Source organism: Sarcophilus harrisii, chromosome 1 (assembly GCF_902635505.1).
Source record: "Sarcophilus harrisii chromosome 1, mSarHar1.11, whole genome shotgun sequence".
Classification (NCBI taxonomy): Eukaryota; Metazoa; Chordata; class Mammalia; order Dasyuromorphia; family Dasyuridae; genus Sarcophilus; species Sarcophilus harrisii.
This window is the reverse complement of record NC_045426.1, coordinates 288,033,128-288,053,370: the sequence shown is the minus strand read 5'-3', so window position 1 is coordinate 288,053,370 and position 20,243 is coordinate 288,033,128. Positions and strand designations below refer to the sequence as shown.

The 20,243-nt window shown below is 31.8% G+C and overlaps 1 protein-coding gene across 3 annotated transcripts in view; it reads right to left on the bottom strand.

Annotated features, from left to right (window-relative positions):
• Positions 1 to 20,243, bottom strand: part of PIP5K1B (phosphatidylinositol-4-phosphate 5-kinase type 1 beta) — a 341,035-nt gene that overhangs the window by 66,354 nt on the left and 254,438 nt on the right. For all 3 annotated transcript variants that reach the window (XM_031943518.1, XM_031943523.1, XM_031943521.1), the window contains 2 exons: positions 10,147 to 10,302; positions 7,207 to 7,351 (listed from right to left, as the gene is read on the bottom strand). In XM_031943518.1, the coding sequence (XP_031799378.1) occupies positions 7,207 to 7,351; positions 10,147 to 10,302 (301 nt within the window). The remainder of the gene's footprint in view (positions 1 to 7,206; positions 7,352 to 10,146; positions 10,303 to 20,243) is intronic.

The window sequence follows — 20,243 nt, the reverse complement described above, 5'->3', positions numbered from 1 at the left end:
TCCAAGTCCCTCTTTTAAATCACTAAGTTACTCTTGGTGTCATCTTTAAGGAATCCTGTTGTCAATCTTAAGACAAGAATCTCTCCAAATTAGTTTCTAGATTTGCTATTGTAAGAGAGAGAGCTTGTCTTTTGCTTATTTCTACTCAGACCTGTTCCTTACCACTTAACAGAACTAGGTCCTCATTAGCAGAATAGAATACCATTGAGAAAGCAGAATTATTTCCACAACAGAATGTGTCACTGCAACAGAATTCTGGTAGAGTAAGCTTTTATTAAGTATTTATTATCTATGTAAAAGACAATGTATTGTAGGGAAGGATTGTTTTTCTTTCCTAGAAGCTTATTTATTTATTTAAAAAATCTCTGTATTTGCATTGGACCCTTCAAACATTTGAGCTAAAGCCAACTTATTTTGTAATTTTATTTTTCATTATGAATCTAATAAAACACAGAATTTTAAAGTACAAAGAACAAAAAAAGAATTACATATGAACTGGTGAACTTTTGTTACATACAATTTTTAAAGTGTTTTTTAAATTGAAAAAGATGGTAACAAAATTGCCTTATAAGACATCTTGTCAGATTAAGAAATATAGACATCCATGTTCCCACTCAGAAAATATCATGGTTTTTAGTTCTAAATTTTCCAACACTTTGTTCAGTTCTATATTTTTCCTTTTATGCTTCTACTAGATTTATCCAGGTCTGAAAGAAGAATATTAAGCTCTTCCACTATTGTAATATTATTTTATATATCTTTTAACAATTTGGTCAACTTTTTAATTTACAAATTTATCTACCATGCCAATTTATACATGTATGTTTTGCATTGCTATTGCTTTATCCTCTATGGTTCCTTAAAACAGTTTCCCTGTTTATCTCTATTAATCTTTATTCTCACATTCAAACTTAGTTTTTGTTTGACCTTTTAAGTTTATTTTCAAAATTTCATTATGTTTATTTCTTATTCTTTTTAAAAAAATATCTTTCATAAAAAACAATTTGTATTGCTTAATTTTAGTAAGACAAGTGATATTTGACTACCTAAAAATTTAGAGAAAATTTTTGTTAGATATTTTATTTTGTGATTCAGAGAATTCTTTCCTTTCTGTTTCTCTACTTAAGTCTAGCAAGTGTTTTTCTTACTATCTGACTGTTGCAAAAGGAAACATGAATAATCAGGATATCTGTGAAACTTTATTCTCTTAACTCTATCTCAACTAGGATATTAATATATTAATGGCAGCTTTATTTGTAATAACAAAGCATTAAAACAAAAATGTGTCCAGTGATTTAGGAATAAACAAATGTTGGTCAACGACTGAAATGGAATATTATTGTACAATAAGGAATAACAAATGTGGAGAATTCAGAAAAACAAGGAAGTAATAATAACAGAGACTGCAATAGTGTTTCAAGGTCTCCAGGGTGCTTTACGTATGCTATTGCATTTATTCCTCAAAAATAACACTGAGGGAAGTGTTGAGAAGCTTTTATTATTTTCAGTTTTACAGATAAAGACATTGAGGCCAAGAGAGTTTAACTAATTTGCTTTGGGTCACACAGCTATTGTCAGAGGTGAGCTTTGAATCTAAGTGTTCCTGATTCCATGTTTTTATGACATTCCACAGTTCCTAAGAATATGGAATTATATGGGATGATTTACAATGAAAAAAAAGCAGAATTGAAAAATAAAAAATGTACAATTGAAACATCGTCTAGACTTATGATATGTCTGTAATTCCTAGGCTACCTTTCAAACTACATTAAAAGTATCACTTAAATCATACTTTGCTCTAGAAGAAACAAATATATGACAAGATACATCAAGATAGTTTCTGGAGAAGATAATATGGAAATATCACATTTCTCAAGTCAAAAATTTTATTGTAGGTATGATGTGTCAACTGCCCTAAGGTCATAAGACTTAGTAAATGCTAGAGCTAAACTTGAAACTTGGAACTCCTAACTTCAGCTTTCATTTTTTTTTTTTTAATACTATGCTATGCTACCTTCCCAGGGAATCATACTTTATTCTCCTCTTACCTTCTCATTCTCAGTATTTTAAAAATAGTTTTTATTTCTACATGAAAAAACAAATGAATGGACCAATAATCAACTCTGCAAAGGTTATTCTATTGATCTCACTACTGACAGTATACCATCCAATACTTCCAAATTCCTTTTATGACACAAATGTGGTTTTAATACATAAAGCAGGGAAAGCAAAAACAGAAAGAAAATTATAGACCAATTTCTCTAATGATTATTAATGTTAAAATTTCAATTAAAATTCTAGCATGATTATAGCAACATATCACAAAGATCATATACCATGACTAGGTGTGATTTCTACCAGGAATGCATGTTTGATAGTAGTTTGATATTAGAAAAATTATAAGCATAGTCAATCATATCAATAATTAAAACCTTCAAAAATCATAAATAGAAAAAGCTTTTGACAAAATGCAATTCTTATTCCTATGAAAAATTCTAGAAAGCATAGTTATAAATGATTCTTTTCTTAAAATGATTAGTAGTATTTATCTAAAAACAAGAGTAAACATTATGTGTAATAGATATAAACTAGCCTTCCCAATAAGATCAGGGGTGAATTAAAAATGTCTAGTGTCACCATTATTATTCAATATTGTATTAGAAATGCTAGCTTTGGCAATAAGATAAGAAAAAAAAATTGAAGAGATAAGAATAGACAATGAGAAAAAAATGAATTTTTCAGATGATATGCTATGCTTAAAAAATCAGCTAAAAACTAGTTGAAACAATTAAAAATTTTAACAAAATTTCAGGATATAAAATAAACCCAAACAAATCATTGGAATTTTTTTATATTACCCACAAAACTCAACAGGAAGTGATAGAGAAATTCCATTTAACTGCAGACAGTATAAAATATTTTAGAGTCTACCTTTTAAATTACAAATTGGAAGTATCTGAATACAATTACAAAACACTTTTTATAGACGTAAAGAAAATAAACAATTTAAGAAATTAATTCCATAAATAGACTAGGTAAGTATAATAAAAATGACAATGCTAACTCAATTAATTTACTTATTCAGTGTACTTATTCAATACCATATATTAAGATAAGCTCAAAATGAGGATATGATTTAGACACAAAAAGCTATATAAGCACATTAGATGAGCATGGGAAAATTACCTCTTAGGTTTTTATATAAGGGAAGAGTTCATGACTAAATATGAGATATCGAGTATTATGACAAGATCATAGATCTACTCTGGAAGCCATTTAGTCTAGCTGCTTTCATTTTTCCAATGAGGAAACTGAGGGAAGTTAATTAACTGCCCAAAGTTATAGAGAAATAAGCATAAAAGTGGAAATGGAACTCAGGTCTTCCTGTTCCAAGGACAGTTTTCTTTCTGCTATACTACCTTGTCTTAAAAATTTCCTAACAGAAATATTTAACTTAGCTATCTAACCATTGCCTTATAGTATATTAATAAACATTCTGGAAAAGTTCAAAGTTATAAAAAGGTTCTGAGCACAACCACTGATTGTTTTGTTAGCTGGAGACCATTTAAGGATATGTACATATAACATGAAAGTGCCATGATAAAAATACTTCTTTTCAATAGAAAAGTGACTCATAACAAATAAAAAGCAGAATAATCTCTTATATGAAAGATAAAATTTGCATTTGATCCTTTCTTATTTCAAAGTATAATTAAGGTTAGTTTCCAGGCAGCAATGAACTGAACCAGCTACGCCCAGAGAAAGAATTCTGGGTGATGACTAAAAACCTTTACATTGAACTCCCAATCCCTATATTTATGCCCACCTGCATTTTTGATTTCCTTCATAAGCTAATTGTACAATATTTCAGAGTCTGATTCTTTTTGTACAGCAAAATAACGGTTTGGTCATGTATACTTATTGTGTATCTAATTTATATTTTAATATATTTAACATCTACTGGTCATCCTGCCATCTGGGGGAGGGGGTGGGGGGTAAGAGGTGAAAAATTGGAACAAGAGGTTTGGCAATTGTTAATGCTGTAAAGTTACCCATGCATATAACCGGTAAATAAAAGGCTATTAAATAAATAAAAAAAATGATAGAAATATATGTTAAATCCAATATATGTATACACATTTATACAATTATCATGTCACACAAGAAAAAAAAAAAGAGAAGCAAAATAAAATGCAAATAAACAACAACAACAACAACAACAAAAAAGATTAGTTTCCAGAACTCAATGTCAGAACACATGATGTCCGAAGATCTCACTCTCCAGCAGGGTTCAGGAGGCAAAAATGATGGCAATAAAAATGGTGACAATCCTTTCTAATTTTTTTAGTTTATTGATGATAATTCTTTGACATTACTTGAACTAGGACTAGGGGGTTGGAAGTACATGGATGGAGTGCTACTTGCCTTCCAGTTATAATTCATTTGCTGTTTCTTGCTTTTCCCATGTTAACTAAAGGGAATAATGGCAAAGATCAGAGTCTTCACATATTTCTCCAAATTTTGGTGGCCTTTTATAGTCTGTATCCACAAAGTTTGTACTTAATTTGAGAGCAATAGAAGAGAATGCAAAATAGTTCACAAATATTTCTCATAGTTTACATTGTTTCACATGTCTCATCTTCCCAGATTAATCCCTAGCTCCTACAAGGCAGGGATCACATATCCTCCCCTCACTTTCCTCCTTGCTCCAATTTTACTACTTCTTTTCTTTTCTACTTTTTAAAAAACCCTAATCATTTTATAATACAGGAAATCCAACTGCAGTTGTACTTTACAGAAGAATCCAAATTATAAGCTCAAGCAGACTGGAATTCTAATAGAAAATAAGCACCATTAATAACTTGGAAACATTCATTTTTAAATAAGGAGCTTTGGAGACATATTTTTAGCAATGTGACATTTTAAATAATGATGTGATTTTAAAATTCAGTCTATAAAAAATTTAAAATCATTTTAATTGTGGGTAATTGATAAAAAAAAAACATTAGCTATAGGAAAAATACCATTATAGCAAATACCATCACTGTAGAGATTCCTAAATAACAAAAGATTCATACATCTTAACCAAATTATTTTCATCAAAATTTGATTTAATTCAATTCAATAAGATACTTTTAAAATTCTTGCCATGTGCAAGGTAGTCTTGCAAGTGATTATGAAGGGAAGAGAAGTTACAAAGATGAAGAAGATAGCATTCCTACCTCTCAGGAAGCTGAAAAGAATCCCTTATAACAAAAGATCTGAAGTTCTGGGAATTTTGCTTCCATAAAATTAGCCCTTCATATGTATATTTTCCATATAGCAAGATTTTTAAAATATTTAAAAACTCTGGGTCCTAGAGGTCATTTACCCCTATCTTACAAGCAAGATCAGAATAGTTATATTGTCACTTTGAAAAACACAGAGGATGAAGAAAAGAACATGGTGTCCACAAAGTTCTGAATGTTTATGAAGTAACATGTGGGTACTGACATTAGACCTTGAGCTCCTTGAGAACACAGGATGTCTTTTACCTTTCTTTGTATCTTCACGGCTTACCACGGTGTCTAGCATATAGCAAGTACTTAATAAATGTTTATTGATTGACCCAGTCACAAGAAAATCACAATAACTGGAGACCCTAGATGACAGGGTACTTTTATTTTTGATATTTTAGCGGTACTTGTATAGCACTTAGGGCACCTAGATGGAGCAGTGGATAAAATACCAGGCCTTCAGTCGGAAGACTCAATTTCCTGAGCTCAAATCAGATTTTAGACACTTACTAGTGTATCAAGTCCTGGCCAAGTCATATAACTCTGTCTCGGAATGAGAGAAGAAAATGGCAAACCATTCTAGTATCTTTGCCAAGAAAACTCCAAGTGGGGTCATGAAGGGTTGGACATGACTGAAAAAAGACCAAATAACAACAAAAGTATAACCTTTAAGCCTTTAAGTTTCCCTTCTATTAATCCTCACTTATATATTTGCCTTTAACTTGAAAAGTACCATTATATAGAGGGATTATGATTTCATTGATATAAGGATACACCATTTTTTGAAATGCAAATGCATTTCTGTGTAAACCAATTTTTCTCCATTTAGAATATATTAAGGAAATTTCAATTTAGCTAGGGGTGAGGGGGGGGGTAGGAATAAACATTTTTTAGCAGCTGCTTTGTGCCAATGTTCTAAGTGATTTACAAATATCTCATTTGATAATCACAACAATGAATCTGATCTTGGGCCTTCCTGATTCTTGGTCTAGAATGCCACTTAGCTGCTTCTAATTTTGCCTACTAAATTAAGAGAGTTGAAGCACAACTGAATATCATGTATATCATTTCAAATTTCTCTAATCTTGAGAGACTAACCTAAGCAAATACCTTTTGTAGTTCTAAATAAGTAAATTATTTAAGATCTTAGAGCAATATTATCCAAATTGTATATGGAACATTGAAGAGCCTGTTATTTTTATGATCATTATTAAAAACAAAAATAAAACTCTCCTTTTTTTTGAAGCAATTAAAGTTAATTGACTTGCCCAGGGTCATACATGTAAAATGCATTAAGTATGCAAAGCAGTATTTGAATTCAGGTTTTCTTGACTTCAAGGCCAGTGGTCTATGCATCATCTAGCTTCCCCCAAAACTTAAACTCTTACATGACTCAGCAGCCATACTGCTGCAGAGCAGAGCAAAGTGAAATCTCAAAATGTTCTCCAAAAAGGTATAAAATAAAATAACTATACTGTATACTTTAACTTAGTTAATTCTAACAAGCCATGGAAAATATGAAAACCACATTAAATGCTTATAAAAATCACTTAGCTAATTGACATGAATATTAAAATAACTTAGGAATGGGCCATATAATATTAATGAATTGCTTGTTTAGGAAAAAAAAATCCGTTTGCAGAAAATGACAGATCAAAGACTTGGCTCCCTTCACATAGCTATATTATTAATCTCTAAACAGAGCTATCATAAAAGACAAACATATGCCTTATTTCTACTGATGAATTCTTCAGATCTATGACAACAGAATATGATAATCTTTCCAACTTTTACTTCCGAGAAGAGAAAATTGGGATAAAATGGCATTTTGATCAAACTATCAGGCAGAGACATTGTCCTAGGCATGATATCACTATGGTAACACTGTTTGATGGGTAATTAGATCATTTACTTGAAAGCTAATTATTACCTGGTTGAATAAAGTGTAGTCCCATCGTGTGGGTATTGTTCATTGACATACAGAGAAGAAGAAGAAATTGTTGTTGCTAAGGAAGTCGCTTCAAACAGAGATGGAGTACTTGGCACAAGGTCTGGTCGGTGTCTGGATCCCAGTGCTGTGAAACATGTAAACAGTGACAATAATAATAAATTGTAGTTAATACAGCATACTTTAGATTTAATAGTCATCTAATTGTGGCAAAAACACAAGGTGGATATGTTTGATTATGGATTAACTTTATTTTTTTACTTCTATAGAAACACAAGAGGCCTCATGAAAAGAGATAGTAAATAGAAATTAACTTAAAATAGTTTATAGAAATTACTTTAGGAATGTTCTTTTGAAGTTGTGAGTTTTGTTTTAGCTTTAAGAATTTTAAATTAGCAAGATATGCACAGGATAATAAATAAGCTAATTGCAACCAAAGCCTGTTCTAAGTAATGGATATTTTATTAACATTATCCAAGGATATTCCTGTAATTAGATTCTAAGAATAAAAGTCATCTCACTACTCAAATGAAACAGTAATTTCATTTAGATAAGTTGGATGTTCCTTTTAGTAGTACCAGTCATGAGCCAACTGAGCTTGTCTATCCTGTATGATTCTATTCCATGTGCTAGAAATATACCACAAAGGGTATTCAACATTTTGGAAGTCATTGCTTTCTCCTAACATCAAAAGAATAATATTAGAACAGTCTGGTTTTCTACCTTACATCTCTTACCCTCTTAACATGAGTATCTTCCCTTCTTTTTCTTTCTGACATTCTCCTCATGCTTTCTTTTACTCTTATTCTTCTTTGAAATTTATAATTTGTTATGTTTTTGTCTGCTCACACATACCAGGTGCTTCTCCACTGCTCTTCATGTGATATATATTTTAAATTATTCAGAGATTACTGTATTTCTAGAATGATTTTGATATATTAGATACCCTCTTGGGAGAGACTAATAGTTCAAAAACCAGGAAAATATGCTTGGTTCTCTCTTACTCTTTATGTAATTTTAGAATGAGACTTGCAGGTTCATTTTAGCATAAAGGAAAGGAAGATCATGTTGACATGTCTCTGATTCCCATTTACCACATATTTACCACACTCTCTGAAGTCAGCATGGACTCTTTTTAATCACCTTCATATATTCCTCCTAAAATAAAATCTAAAATTAAATATGAGTGATAGTGTGCCTAATGTTTATGTATGTAAGAAATAAGTGGTATCCAGGAATCTGAGGTACAATAAATAGAGGACTATACTTGGACTCAGGAACATCTCATTTTAAATTCCATTTCAAGCACTTAATAAGCTGTGTTAACTCCAGAAGAACAAACCCCAAAATCTTAGGTTATTTGGTAGAGAGAGGGAGTCAGAACCAGAAAGAAGGGGTAGGTTCCTCCAAAGAATGATAAAGTAATAATCCACTCAATAAGAGAGGTATGTATCATTCAGGATTGTAGTGAAGAGTAAATGAGATAATGTATATAAATAGTTTTTAAAATCTTAAATCACTCTATAAAATAAGCTATGTTGATTTATTAAAAATGGAATACTGATGGACAGCTTGACTAGTATTCACCCTGGTAACACAAAATGTAAAACGATTTAGAGAGCGGAAGTTCTTAACTTGGGAGGAAAGGGAGGAGGAGGGATCCAAATGAGTGTGTGTGTGTGTGTGTGTGTGTGTGTTTGTGTTTTAAATTTTACTAATTTTATGATGACATAATTAAATTCCTTTGTAACCTTATATATTATTTATATTATACCTTTATATTTTTGTGCATATATTTATAGGTATTTATACATAATTTACATATTTTAAATTATTATTACATTATACATTTATATATTATTTATATAATTTTACCTTATATATCATTATATCTTTATATTATAACATATTTATATCATTTATATTATAAATATTATATTTATGTTATATATTTTATGCTTTTAAAATAATATTCTGAAAAGGAATCCATAGGTTTCAGCATACTGCAAAAGGAGCTCATGACATAAAATAGATGGATAATCTCTAACCTAAATGAAGATCTTCATTAGGTGAGATCTGATATGGAGAATATCAGGGAGAACATGTTTAAGAATAGAACATGAAAAAAAGAAGAAAAGGAAGAAAAGCAGATCTATGAAATATTAAAAAATGCACAGAAGAAAAGTTCACAAGGGGGCAGAGACAGGCAGGACAAGATTCATCATTAAATTTAACGTATTTCAAAACAAGCTATACAAAATAGAGATTGATGTACATGTTTAACTTATGTTGAATTGCATGCTATTTTGGGGAGGGGAGAGAGTTGGAATGCAAAGTTTTGCAAAAGTGAATATTGACACTATCTTTGTATGTATTTGCAAAAATAAAATACTATTAAAATAAAACAAGAAATAAAATTTCTGGTTTTCACAATCTTCTTTTTTTTTGTTCTTTGTATAGGGTAATGTTTACATTTGCTAATTTTAAAAAATTCATTAAAAACTAGAAAACTAAAGAAAAGTATTGTGTGGGAGACATGGATGGATGGTGATATCTCTCTCTCTAGAAAATAAACATTCATACCCATGAAAGCATGGACCCATTGAAGTTTCAGTGTTTGAGTATTTAGTAGATTACCAAATATATTCTTCTAAGAAATGCACATTGAGACAATCAGAATATCAGAAATACAATATATATAACTGATATTGATTTCTGCAGATGGTGAATTAGTGGGGGGAGGGAAAGCAGTTGAACAGAGAGGCATTTTAATTTGGTATGATTTAATTTGTATCAAAGATCAATATTATGAGGTGTAATCTATGAAGACTAAACAACAACAAAAATCTAACACTAACAATTCTTACATGTGTGAATGAGTATATTTCCATAGCAACTAGATCTGAAGTTAGTCTATATTACCTTCTTCATCAAGGCTGCTATAGCTCTGCCCTTCAGTAAGCAAATCATATTTTTCATCTTTCCATTCCTGGCTCACAGAAGATATGATTTCCTGTGATGTAGCCTTTAAGGCAGCAATAGAATTACATCTTCTCTTAGAAGGTGAGGACTTCAAAGCTAGAAGAGAAAAAGAAAACAAAATACTTATATTATTTATTTTTAGTTTAATATTTTAGTCATCTCTGAGGAGTATCAAATCAGTATATTTATTTTATATATTACAGTGTTGAATACAGCATGATCAAGAGTCAAAGGATCTGGGTCCCAATGTTAGTTCTCCTATTTACCACATGAATGAGCTTGGATAAGGTAGCTAACCTCTCTGGGGTGGGGCTCAGTTTTCTACTCCATAAAATGAGGAATGAAGAGGTTGAAATAGTTGGCTTCTAAGGTTTTTTTCAGCTTTAATTTTGTAAGCTGTGAAAAGACAAAGTGATTTTCTGACATGCATATTTAATCAACCAATTCATCAATCAACATTTTTGAGCTACCCATTTTCAGCCAAGAATTTTGTTGGATGATGGGCATACAAAAACAAAACTTGACAGTTCTTTCTCTTAAGGAGCTTACATTTTATCAGTAAAAACATGCAGGTAAATATAAATATAAATATAAAGGAATATATAGAAACAGTAATTTTTTAAAGGAATGTACTAGCAGCTAAGGGGAAAACTAAGCTAAGGGGAAACTAAGAATTTTAAGTGGTAGGAAGGTAAATTCTAGACATGAGAGACATGAGAGGACAAAGGATGAAAGATACAGTGTCATATATAAAGAACAGCAAACAGGACAATGTAGCTAGAATATAGAATGTATATAGATAAGTAATTTGTAACAGGTTCTATTTATGGGGGAAATCAGGAAAGCCTGAAATTTAGCAACCTACTCCATCATCATCCCAAAATATATATATGCATTAACTTTGTTCTGTATCAGTTCATACAACTTCCAATTTTTTCCTCTGAAATCCTCAAATTCATAATTTCTTAAGGTACAATAATATGATTTTATTCATGAACCACAGTTTGCACAGCCATTTCCCAAGTGATTTGCATCCTCTTTGTTTTCAGTTCTATAGTACTACAAAACATAGTGTGGCTAATATGGGGCCTTAATTTCCTAGCTCAAACTTCTTAAGCTTGTGTTCTGTAGTGAGATCTTTGGGTCAAAGGGTATGAAGTTTGATTTGATTGAAATTTTGATTCTATGTAACTTTTTTTTGAAGCTAAAATCTTTATTTCCAGATATATGGAAAAATATATAGTTACATAGGCATTTCTCTTCAATGCATTATACTTCAATTACTTTCAAATATGTACACATTATAACTTGTGATATCTACATAACTTTTTAAAAAATTTATTTTATTTGAAAAATAGAGTAAATAAAAAGAAAAACAGTAAAAAAAAGAAAAACGGTAAAAAAAAGAAAAACAGAAAAGGAATACAAAAGGATTCAAAATATATAACAAATGACCAGATCAAGACATTGTATTCATGAATGTCCATTTTTTTACCTCCTTGTAAATTATTCTTAACTCTGTCACTCTCTTTTGAGCTACCATATTATTGATGTGAATCTTGAACCTATAGTATACATTTTATACATGAAAAAAAATCATAAACAATTTGTCCATGTTTAAATAGTTTGTCCATATTAAATTCTATAAAATTGATCTTTCATATTGGCTCTTATATATTAAATTTTCTATTGAGTTTGGATTTGGTTGATAGAAAGTCCTGAAAATCTGCAAGCTTGTTGAAGTCCATTTTTTTCTCATGCAAAATTACAGATAATTTTGCTGGATATGACATTTTTGGCCACAGGTCTAGTTCTTTTGATTGTTGGCAGATAGGATTCCAGGACCTGCAGTCCTTTATTGTGGCTGCTGATAAATCTTATACAATTGTAGCTCCAGGGTATTTGAATTGTTGTTTCTTGCAAAATTTTCTCTTTGATCTGGAGGTTTTGAAATTTGACAATAATATTTCTATGTGTTTTACTCAAAGGATCTCTTTGAGGTGGTGATTGGTGGATTTTTCCTATTTGTATTTACCCTTCATGTGCTTTCATTCTAGGACAATTTATTTGGATTATTTTCTGCATTGTTGGGTCAAAGTTTTCCTTTTGGTAACAACATTTCTAGCAGTCCAATTATTCTTACATTTTTTCTTCTTGATCTAGTCTCCAGATCTGTTACTTTTCTAATAAAATGTTTCACATTGTGTTCTATTTTCTCATTCTTTATAATGTGTTTTGTTATTTATTCTTCTCTCATAGCTTTACTAGCTTCCCCTTGCTTGATTTTAATTTTTAAAGCATTATTTTCATCTTTTAGACTTTGTACTTCCTTTTCTAGTTGGTTAACTTTTTTTTCATTATCTTGTTTTTCTTGGATTTTTAAAAAAAATTTTTCTCAATGTCTCTCATTTGATTTTCAAATTCTTTTTTTGAGTTCTTCTATAAATTCTCTTTGGGCATTTCATGTTACTCCTTAGGGTAGAAGGTTTTTACTTGTGGTCTTCCAAACCCTTTGTTCTCAAACAGTTTCAATGGTGGGGTTTTTTCAATTTTTTTTTTTTTTTTTTTTTTAATTTAATAGCCTTTTTATTTACAGGTTATATGTATGGGAATTTACAGCATTGACAATTGCTAAACCTCTTGTTCCATTTTTCCTCTTACCCCCCACCCCCCTTCCCCAGATGGCAGGATGACCAGTAGATGTTAAATATATTAAATATAAATTAGATACAAATAAGTATTCATGACAAAACCTTATTTTGTGTACAAATGAATCAGACCTGAAATATCGTGAAGGAAATCAAAATGAGGTGGGCAAAATATAGGGATTGGGAATTCAATGTAATGGTTTTTGTCATTCCCAGAGTTCTTTTGTGGGGTAGCTGGTTCAGTTCATTCTGTCCTTGGAAATGGGATTATTCTGGGATGGGGTCCTGAATGATTCCCTTTTTGTTGGTATATAAATGATTTTGGGTGTTTCTTTTCCTGATGTTTTGTGTTTTCCGGCCTTTTTGAAATATTCCCTGTTGGTCTTTTCAGAATAATATTTAATGTTATATACCAAATTTTTTAGTTTCCAATGATGGGATCCATGAGTTTAGTTTAGCCATAAAAAGGGTAAAAAATTGGAATACAGGTTTTTCCCTTTTATATTTTTGGGATATGCCCAGAGTAAACTGTGGATGGGGGTTGAAGTTTGAATTTTTTGAGATAGTTTTGCCCTTTCCGAATGGTTATGTTTCCCGTTTTAAACAATGATTAGTGTCCCTTGTTTTCCCAATTCCCTAAATTCCGATTATTTTCCCTGTTTTGCCAATTGAAGGTGTAAGTTCTAGAGTTGTTTTAATTTGATTTTAATTAATAATGATTGGAGATTTTTATTTAAAAGAATTTCTTATTGAGAATTGTTGTTTATCCCTTTACCTTTATCAAATTGGAGAATGGTTGATTTTTTATAAATTAGAATTTCTTTTTTTGGAAATGAGGTTTATGAACTTTTGATGTAAAAAATGTTTTTTCCCGTTTATTGCTTCCCTTTTAATTTGTTGATTAGTTTGTTTTGTACAAAAGCTTGAGTTTGATATATGTTTTTTTTTGTGATGTAAAGTTTGTTTTCTTGGTATAAATTTTCCCTTCCAAGGTTGAGAGGTAAATATCCTGTGTTCCTTTAATTTTTTATAATTTCTTTTGCCTAGGTAGAACCCATTTTGACCTTATTTTGTGTACGTGTTAAGTGTGGGATCAATGCCTGTTTTGCCTATTAGTTTCAATTTTCCCAGCAATTTTGTCAAAAGTAAGTTTTATCCCAAAAGTGGGGTTTTTGTTGTAAAACAGGTTGCAAGTTGTTGATGTTTTGTCCCTTGAACCCAATATTCCATGATAACTAATTGTTCCCCAGTTACTAAATGGTTTTGAATCTGATAATATAATTTTAGATTGGCAGTGTACCTTCATTTGATTTTTTTTTTCATTAATTCTTGAAATTTTTATTTTGTTTTTCCAATGAATTTTGTTTTTTTTTTCTAGGCATTAAAATAGTTTTTTGGGAGTTCGATTGGTATAGCCAAACAAATAGATTAGTTTGGGTAGTATTGTCATTTTATTATATTTGTCTTATCCAAGAAATTTTAATATTTTTCCAGTTGGTTGACTGACTTAATTTGTGTAAAAGTGGTTTGTAATTTTGCCTAAAGTTTTTTTCCTTGGCAGATAGATTTTAAATATTTTATACATGTGACTTTTAAATGGAATTTCTTTGTAATTTGAGTGTTGGATTTTGTTAGTGATGTTAAGAATGGATGACTTATGTGGGTTTATTTTATAACCAGAAATTTTGTTGTTGTGGAATTTCTAATAACTTTTTGTAGAATTCTGGGGTTTCAATATAATTTCATATACAAAGCAAAGAGTAAAATTTGGTTTCATTGCCTATTCTTATTCCTTTAACCCTTTTCCTTTTTATTGTCAAAGCTAGCATTTTAATACAAATTAAAAGTAAGGTGATAGTGGGCAACCTTTTTCACCCTGATCTTATTGGGAATGGTTGGTTTGTCCTTTTTAATGATGCTTATGATGGTTTTAAATAGATGCGTTGATTATTTTAAGAAAAGTCCATTTATTCCTATACCCTCAACTGTTTTAATAGAATGGATGTTGGATTTTGTCAAAGCTTTTTCTGCATCTATTGGGAGATGATTATAGCTTAATTTTGGTTATTAATATGGCCAATTATATTGATAGTTTTCCCTATTGAACCAGCCTTGCATTCCTGGTATAAACCACTTGATCACAGTGTATTATCCTGGGGATGATTTTTTGTAGTCTTTTGCTAATATCTTATTTAAGATTTTGGAAATCATTATTCATTAGAGATTGGTCTATAATTTTCTTTTCTGTTTTCAACCTACCAGGTTTAGGTATCAGTACCATGTCTGTGTCATAAAAGGAATTTGGTAGGACTCCTTCATTCCTATTTTATCAAATAATTTATATAGATTGGGACCAATTGTTCTTAAATTTTGGTAGAAACCCATGTAAACCATCTGGTCTTGGGGATTTTTTTCTTAGGGAGTTGATTAAAGCCTGTTCTATTTCTTTTCTGAAATGGGAATTTTCAACAAATTTCCTCCTCTGTTAGTCTGGGAAGCTATATTTTGGGAGGTGTATCCATTTCACTTGGTTATCAAATTTATTGGAAAAATTGGGCAAAATAACTCCTTATTATTTTCTAATTTCTCTTCCAAAAATTTCTCCCTTTTCATTTTTAAGACTACTAATTTCATTTTTCCTTCCTTTTCTTATGATTTATCAAAGGCTTATCCATTTTATTGGCTTTTTCTAGAACCAACTCTTTTTATTAATTAGTTCAAGTTTTTTTTTACTTTCAATTAAATTCTTTTTAATTTTAAATTTCAAATTTGATTTGATTGGGTAATGGGCTGAGGTTTGAGTTGATGGACTGAGGTCCCAAGTAATGAGGTAAAAGTAATTGACAACCCTTATACATGATTGGATAAAGAATGCCCTGCCCACTCTTGCAAGTCCTGATGTGTTGTACAGGAAATGGAATTTTGGTGGGTGGAGGGAGAGAGGAAAGGAAGAGAAATGGGGAGAGGGGTGGAGTCCATTCTCCTGGCTGTGGTCGTGGTGGTGGGATGGCTTTTGACTGCTGCAACATTGTACGCCATTCTTCCGCCCATCCCTTCACTGAGAATAAAGATACATTTTCCCTAACCTGAACCTGGACTTGTGATTTTTAGCACTTAAGATTGGGGGGGTTTTAATTTGGTTTTTTTAGTTGGCCCAATTAAATTTTTTTTCTGTTTTATTCAAGTGCCCTAGTGTTGATTTTTTCCAAACCTTTTTGGGAGACTGCAGATTTTCTTTGCGGGAGTTGTTATACTTTATTTTTTCATCTTTATGAATTTGTACCAAGACTATTTTGAGGCTCAATAATATTGAAAAGAGGGTAAGAGAAGAGCTTAGAAAGTCGGCCTTTCTCTGCCATCTTGGTCCGCCCCTTTTTAAAGGAGGTATTAAAACCACCATAACACATGGAGTGGGGGGGGACCGCTTCCCCTTCGTTTTTCCCCTGATTAGGGAACCCCAAACCAAGAGCTACATCATCCTCAAGTGCTTGTAGTCAACAGTGTTCCTGCCCCACTGCCTCTGCACTCACCGGGTGCTGGTTCTTTCTCACCCAGGGTCCAGTCTCAGCAGCACTCTTGGGCCTAGTGTTCCTAATCAGTAAAGGTTCACTCAGTCATCCTAGATTAAGATCCCAACTCAACAAAAGGTCTGGGAAGTGAAAGTCTTTTCCTTTCCAGAGGAGGTTCTAGCCACATCTAGCTAGCCTGAGGGGTTCTCACTTGACATTTCCCAAGAGCTAGCCTGAGGTGTTAATCCCTATAGAGGTTAATCCCTAGCCAGGGTCTTTTTTCAGATCTTCTCCACTTGTATTAGGAGGATCCCAGTTCTGTCCCAAGTCTTGATTTTTCACCAGTCTATGTTCTTTCTGAGGTGAAAATTCATTCTATTTATGGGGGAAATCAGGAGAGCCTGAAATTTAGCAACCTACTCTATCATCTTCCCAGAATCCTCCCCTCTATATAACTTTTTAAAGAATTGCTTTTTTGGGGGTTAGAGCACTTCATTGTTGTCATAAACATCTGTCTAATGGATTGCTAAATTCAGATGGTGAAGAATGTCACGTTTTCATGACCCCAGTGATCATATTAACCTGGCTCAGGAATTTTCAGAACATGTCAATATCCAATCTCACAGTAATACTATTAAACTTAAACCAAATTACTTTAAACTCTTGCTCTCTTTCAGTGACTTCCCATGGAAGTGGAGTCTCTTTGGTCTATGCTGAGTCAATTTTGTGAAAAACATAATTCACTTCTTGTAGTGTTCTTCTTCTTTTATAATATGATGCTCTCTGTGAGAGCAGGTTTCTTGGGGAGATTTTCTGCAGGCAGCCTTAGTTTCGGTTCAAATCAATCACCCCAAATACAGCCAGGAGTTAAAATCCAGTCCTTTATTGTGTCCTTCAAAGTCTTGAGCATTAGCCCCTAGTTCCCTCTGAATGTCTCCAGCCAGCACCAAGGTGGAATATGGAATGAATCTGTCTTTGCCTCCGAGAATGGGCTTCTGTCTCTGGCCCTGAGAGCTTCTTGCTTATATGCTGTACACTGAGTATACACTAATCATTATATCACTGGGAAACCATTATTTGTTGTAGGATTAAATCAATTCTAAACTAGATTTAAACATTGTCTCCTCAATTCCACTTAATACCTTGTTTCAAGTTCTGGCCTATAATATCTCCTTGTAGGATCAGATCAATCATACTGAACCATGCTAAATTAGATAATTATTGTCTCTATCAATTCTAATGACTTAACACTTTGTAAGGATTCCAATAACTTCTGATCTTTTTCTCTTTAACAATGTTGAACTTCAAAAAGTGTTGGAGAAATGAACTGACAAAAAAGTACTCAAACTACCATCTAGTGAATGGCATCGGATTCTATGAATTCACCTGGCAAAAAATCCTGTGCAAAAAAGATCCAGACTGGATCACACTGTATTTATACAGTCATTCTTAATTTTGGCATGATTTTGTTTAGTACATAATATTTTAAGATAATTTCCCTGGAGGAGAGGAATAAAGAAAGGAAGTTGAAGCTTCTTTAAGCTTCATCTGTATTAGTCTTCTGAAGAAGTTTTCACAAAGAACAACCTGATAATTATTTCATTTAGAACAATTGTGACCCTCTTGTCTTGTCTTGTGACCCTCACCGCTTAGATTATGCTGTCCACTGAGTTTCTTCAAAATATCAATTTGTAAGAGCTTAAATGAGGGAGTACTCTGGGGTATACAAAGTGAGAAAGGAGAGCAGTTTTCTAGTTTAAAGAAGAAAAAAAGCTTTCAAGTCTCTTAAGTAATCTTAATACAAAATCCTTATTGCAAAATATAGAAATGTACATATAGAATACATTGTGATCAACTGAGATTAATCCTTTCCCTTCCTCATTATGGCAAATTTTAAGCTGACAGGGCTCATCTTTCAATTTGTCTTCTCTAAAAAATAATACAACACACATTTATATGTTGTTTGGTTCATGAGTCCATATATATATATATATATATATATGTATTTGGTGGTATAGCTGAGTTAGTAATAATGGTTGCTTCTGGCTACCTGTTGCAGGGTAGGGTACCAAGAATGTAATAATAATAATAATAATTTTATATTATTTATATAGTGTTTTAAAGTTAGCAAATCTCTTTACAACTGTTTTTTTCATTTTGTTTTCACCACAACCTTGAGAGGAAAGCATTATTAACTCCATTTTAGAGATCAGTAAACTAAGGTAGACAGTGATTAAGAGACTTGCTCAGGGTCATACAGCTAGTAAGTATCTCAGGCTGAATTTCAACTCTTCCTGTGTATGAGTATATATGTATGGATGTATAACCTCTAAGAAGACAGGACATAACAAATAATAGCATTATCTACAATGATCTTCCTGACTTTAGGTCTAGCACTCTATTCTCAAAATATAAGAATTTTAGGGAGACAGACTGAACTTGGCACAGTCAAATTTTCTAACTTTTTGGTTTCTGATTTAGAAATTAATCTAATCTGACTCTGTGTATACTTGATTTTCCTGATTATTTCATCCCTTTGGGATTTTGGGTTTTGGGTTATATTTGCTCATATTTACATTTGAACTCTACCTCTGTATACCAGGCAGAGATTTTCCTAATCACTTAAATGAATTTGCTCACTTGGATGGTATAGGGCTTTACAGCTAAACATTATTTATAAATATAAATATATATAAATAAATATATAAAAATATATTTATAAATAAATAAAAATAAATATAAATATATAAATATAAATAAATTTATAAATACAGATAAGGGAAACTGAGGCTTAAGGAAACTGAAACTTGCCCAAGGTGATAATGCTATTGTTTTATCCTGTCTTCTTACAGGCTATACATCCATACATATAAAGTCCCCTCCTCCCCCTTTGTACTATGTTTATATACACATATATTTTATATTATAGATTCCTTATATGCTTTTCAATCATCTAGTTCTGTTTTTTACTTTCTGGACTTTGCTTTCTTGCCCTAAAATTTCCTCAATGTCTGGGGCTGCCTTATCCTGGAACATTCTTCCTTCATGCTAGCCTACCTTTTCTATTAATGAGCTCCCCTGAGGACTTCCATTTTGGACTAACTTTCATTATCCTTCTGACATTGATTCTGATTTTCTGAACTTTAAGAGACAGTTTGACATAGTAGAAACAAATCTTTCTGATACATAGAATGGTTTAATATTTTTCAGGTTTGGGGAACTCTCTGAGGCTTCAGAGAGTTCCCCAAACCTGAAAAAATTATCATAGAAAAGGAATTTTTTTCTTACCAGAACATGAAGACAAAGTTCCTCACTGGAAAGTTCTCTACACCAATGAAATCTCAGTTTGTTCTCTAACATTGTTTATAATTATACTTGCCTCAGTCTTCCTCAATCCCATTTCCTTAAATATACATAAGTTCTCTAATTTGATTTATAAATGTGGTACATTTACTCCCTTCCTACACATTTTATACTTAAAATCCCTCTGCTAGTTTGTGCAAATTCCCTAATCTTCCAATCTAGCACTTCCAAGGTTTCGAAATATAATGGTTAGCCAGGATCATATCAGCTTTCTCAAAAAGTGAGATAATAAGGAAGTAGCTGTGTAAAGTAAGTGATATCAGTTGAAAGAAAATAGAGACAGAGAGACTAATTAGTGGGGAGGTAGGAGAACAAGTTAAAAACTGGTAGCCTATTCTGCTGGTTATAGTGTAGGGAAAGGCAAGGCAAGGGATAAAAAGGAAGAAGGACAAATGGCTTCCTAGTAATAGTCATTATCAACACCCGTAATAAGGCAAGAAAATGAATTAATACTGAAACAAGATACTATGAAGAAGCAAGTCTTACTTTTATCTAGCTATTTGGCTTAAAGGCACTT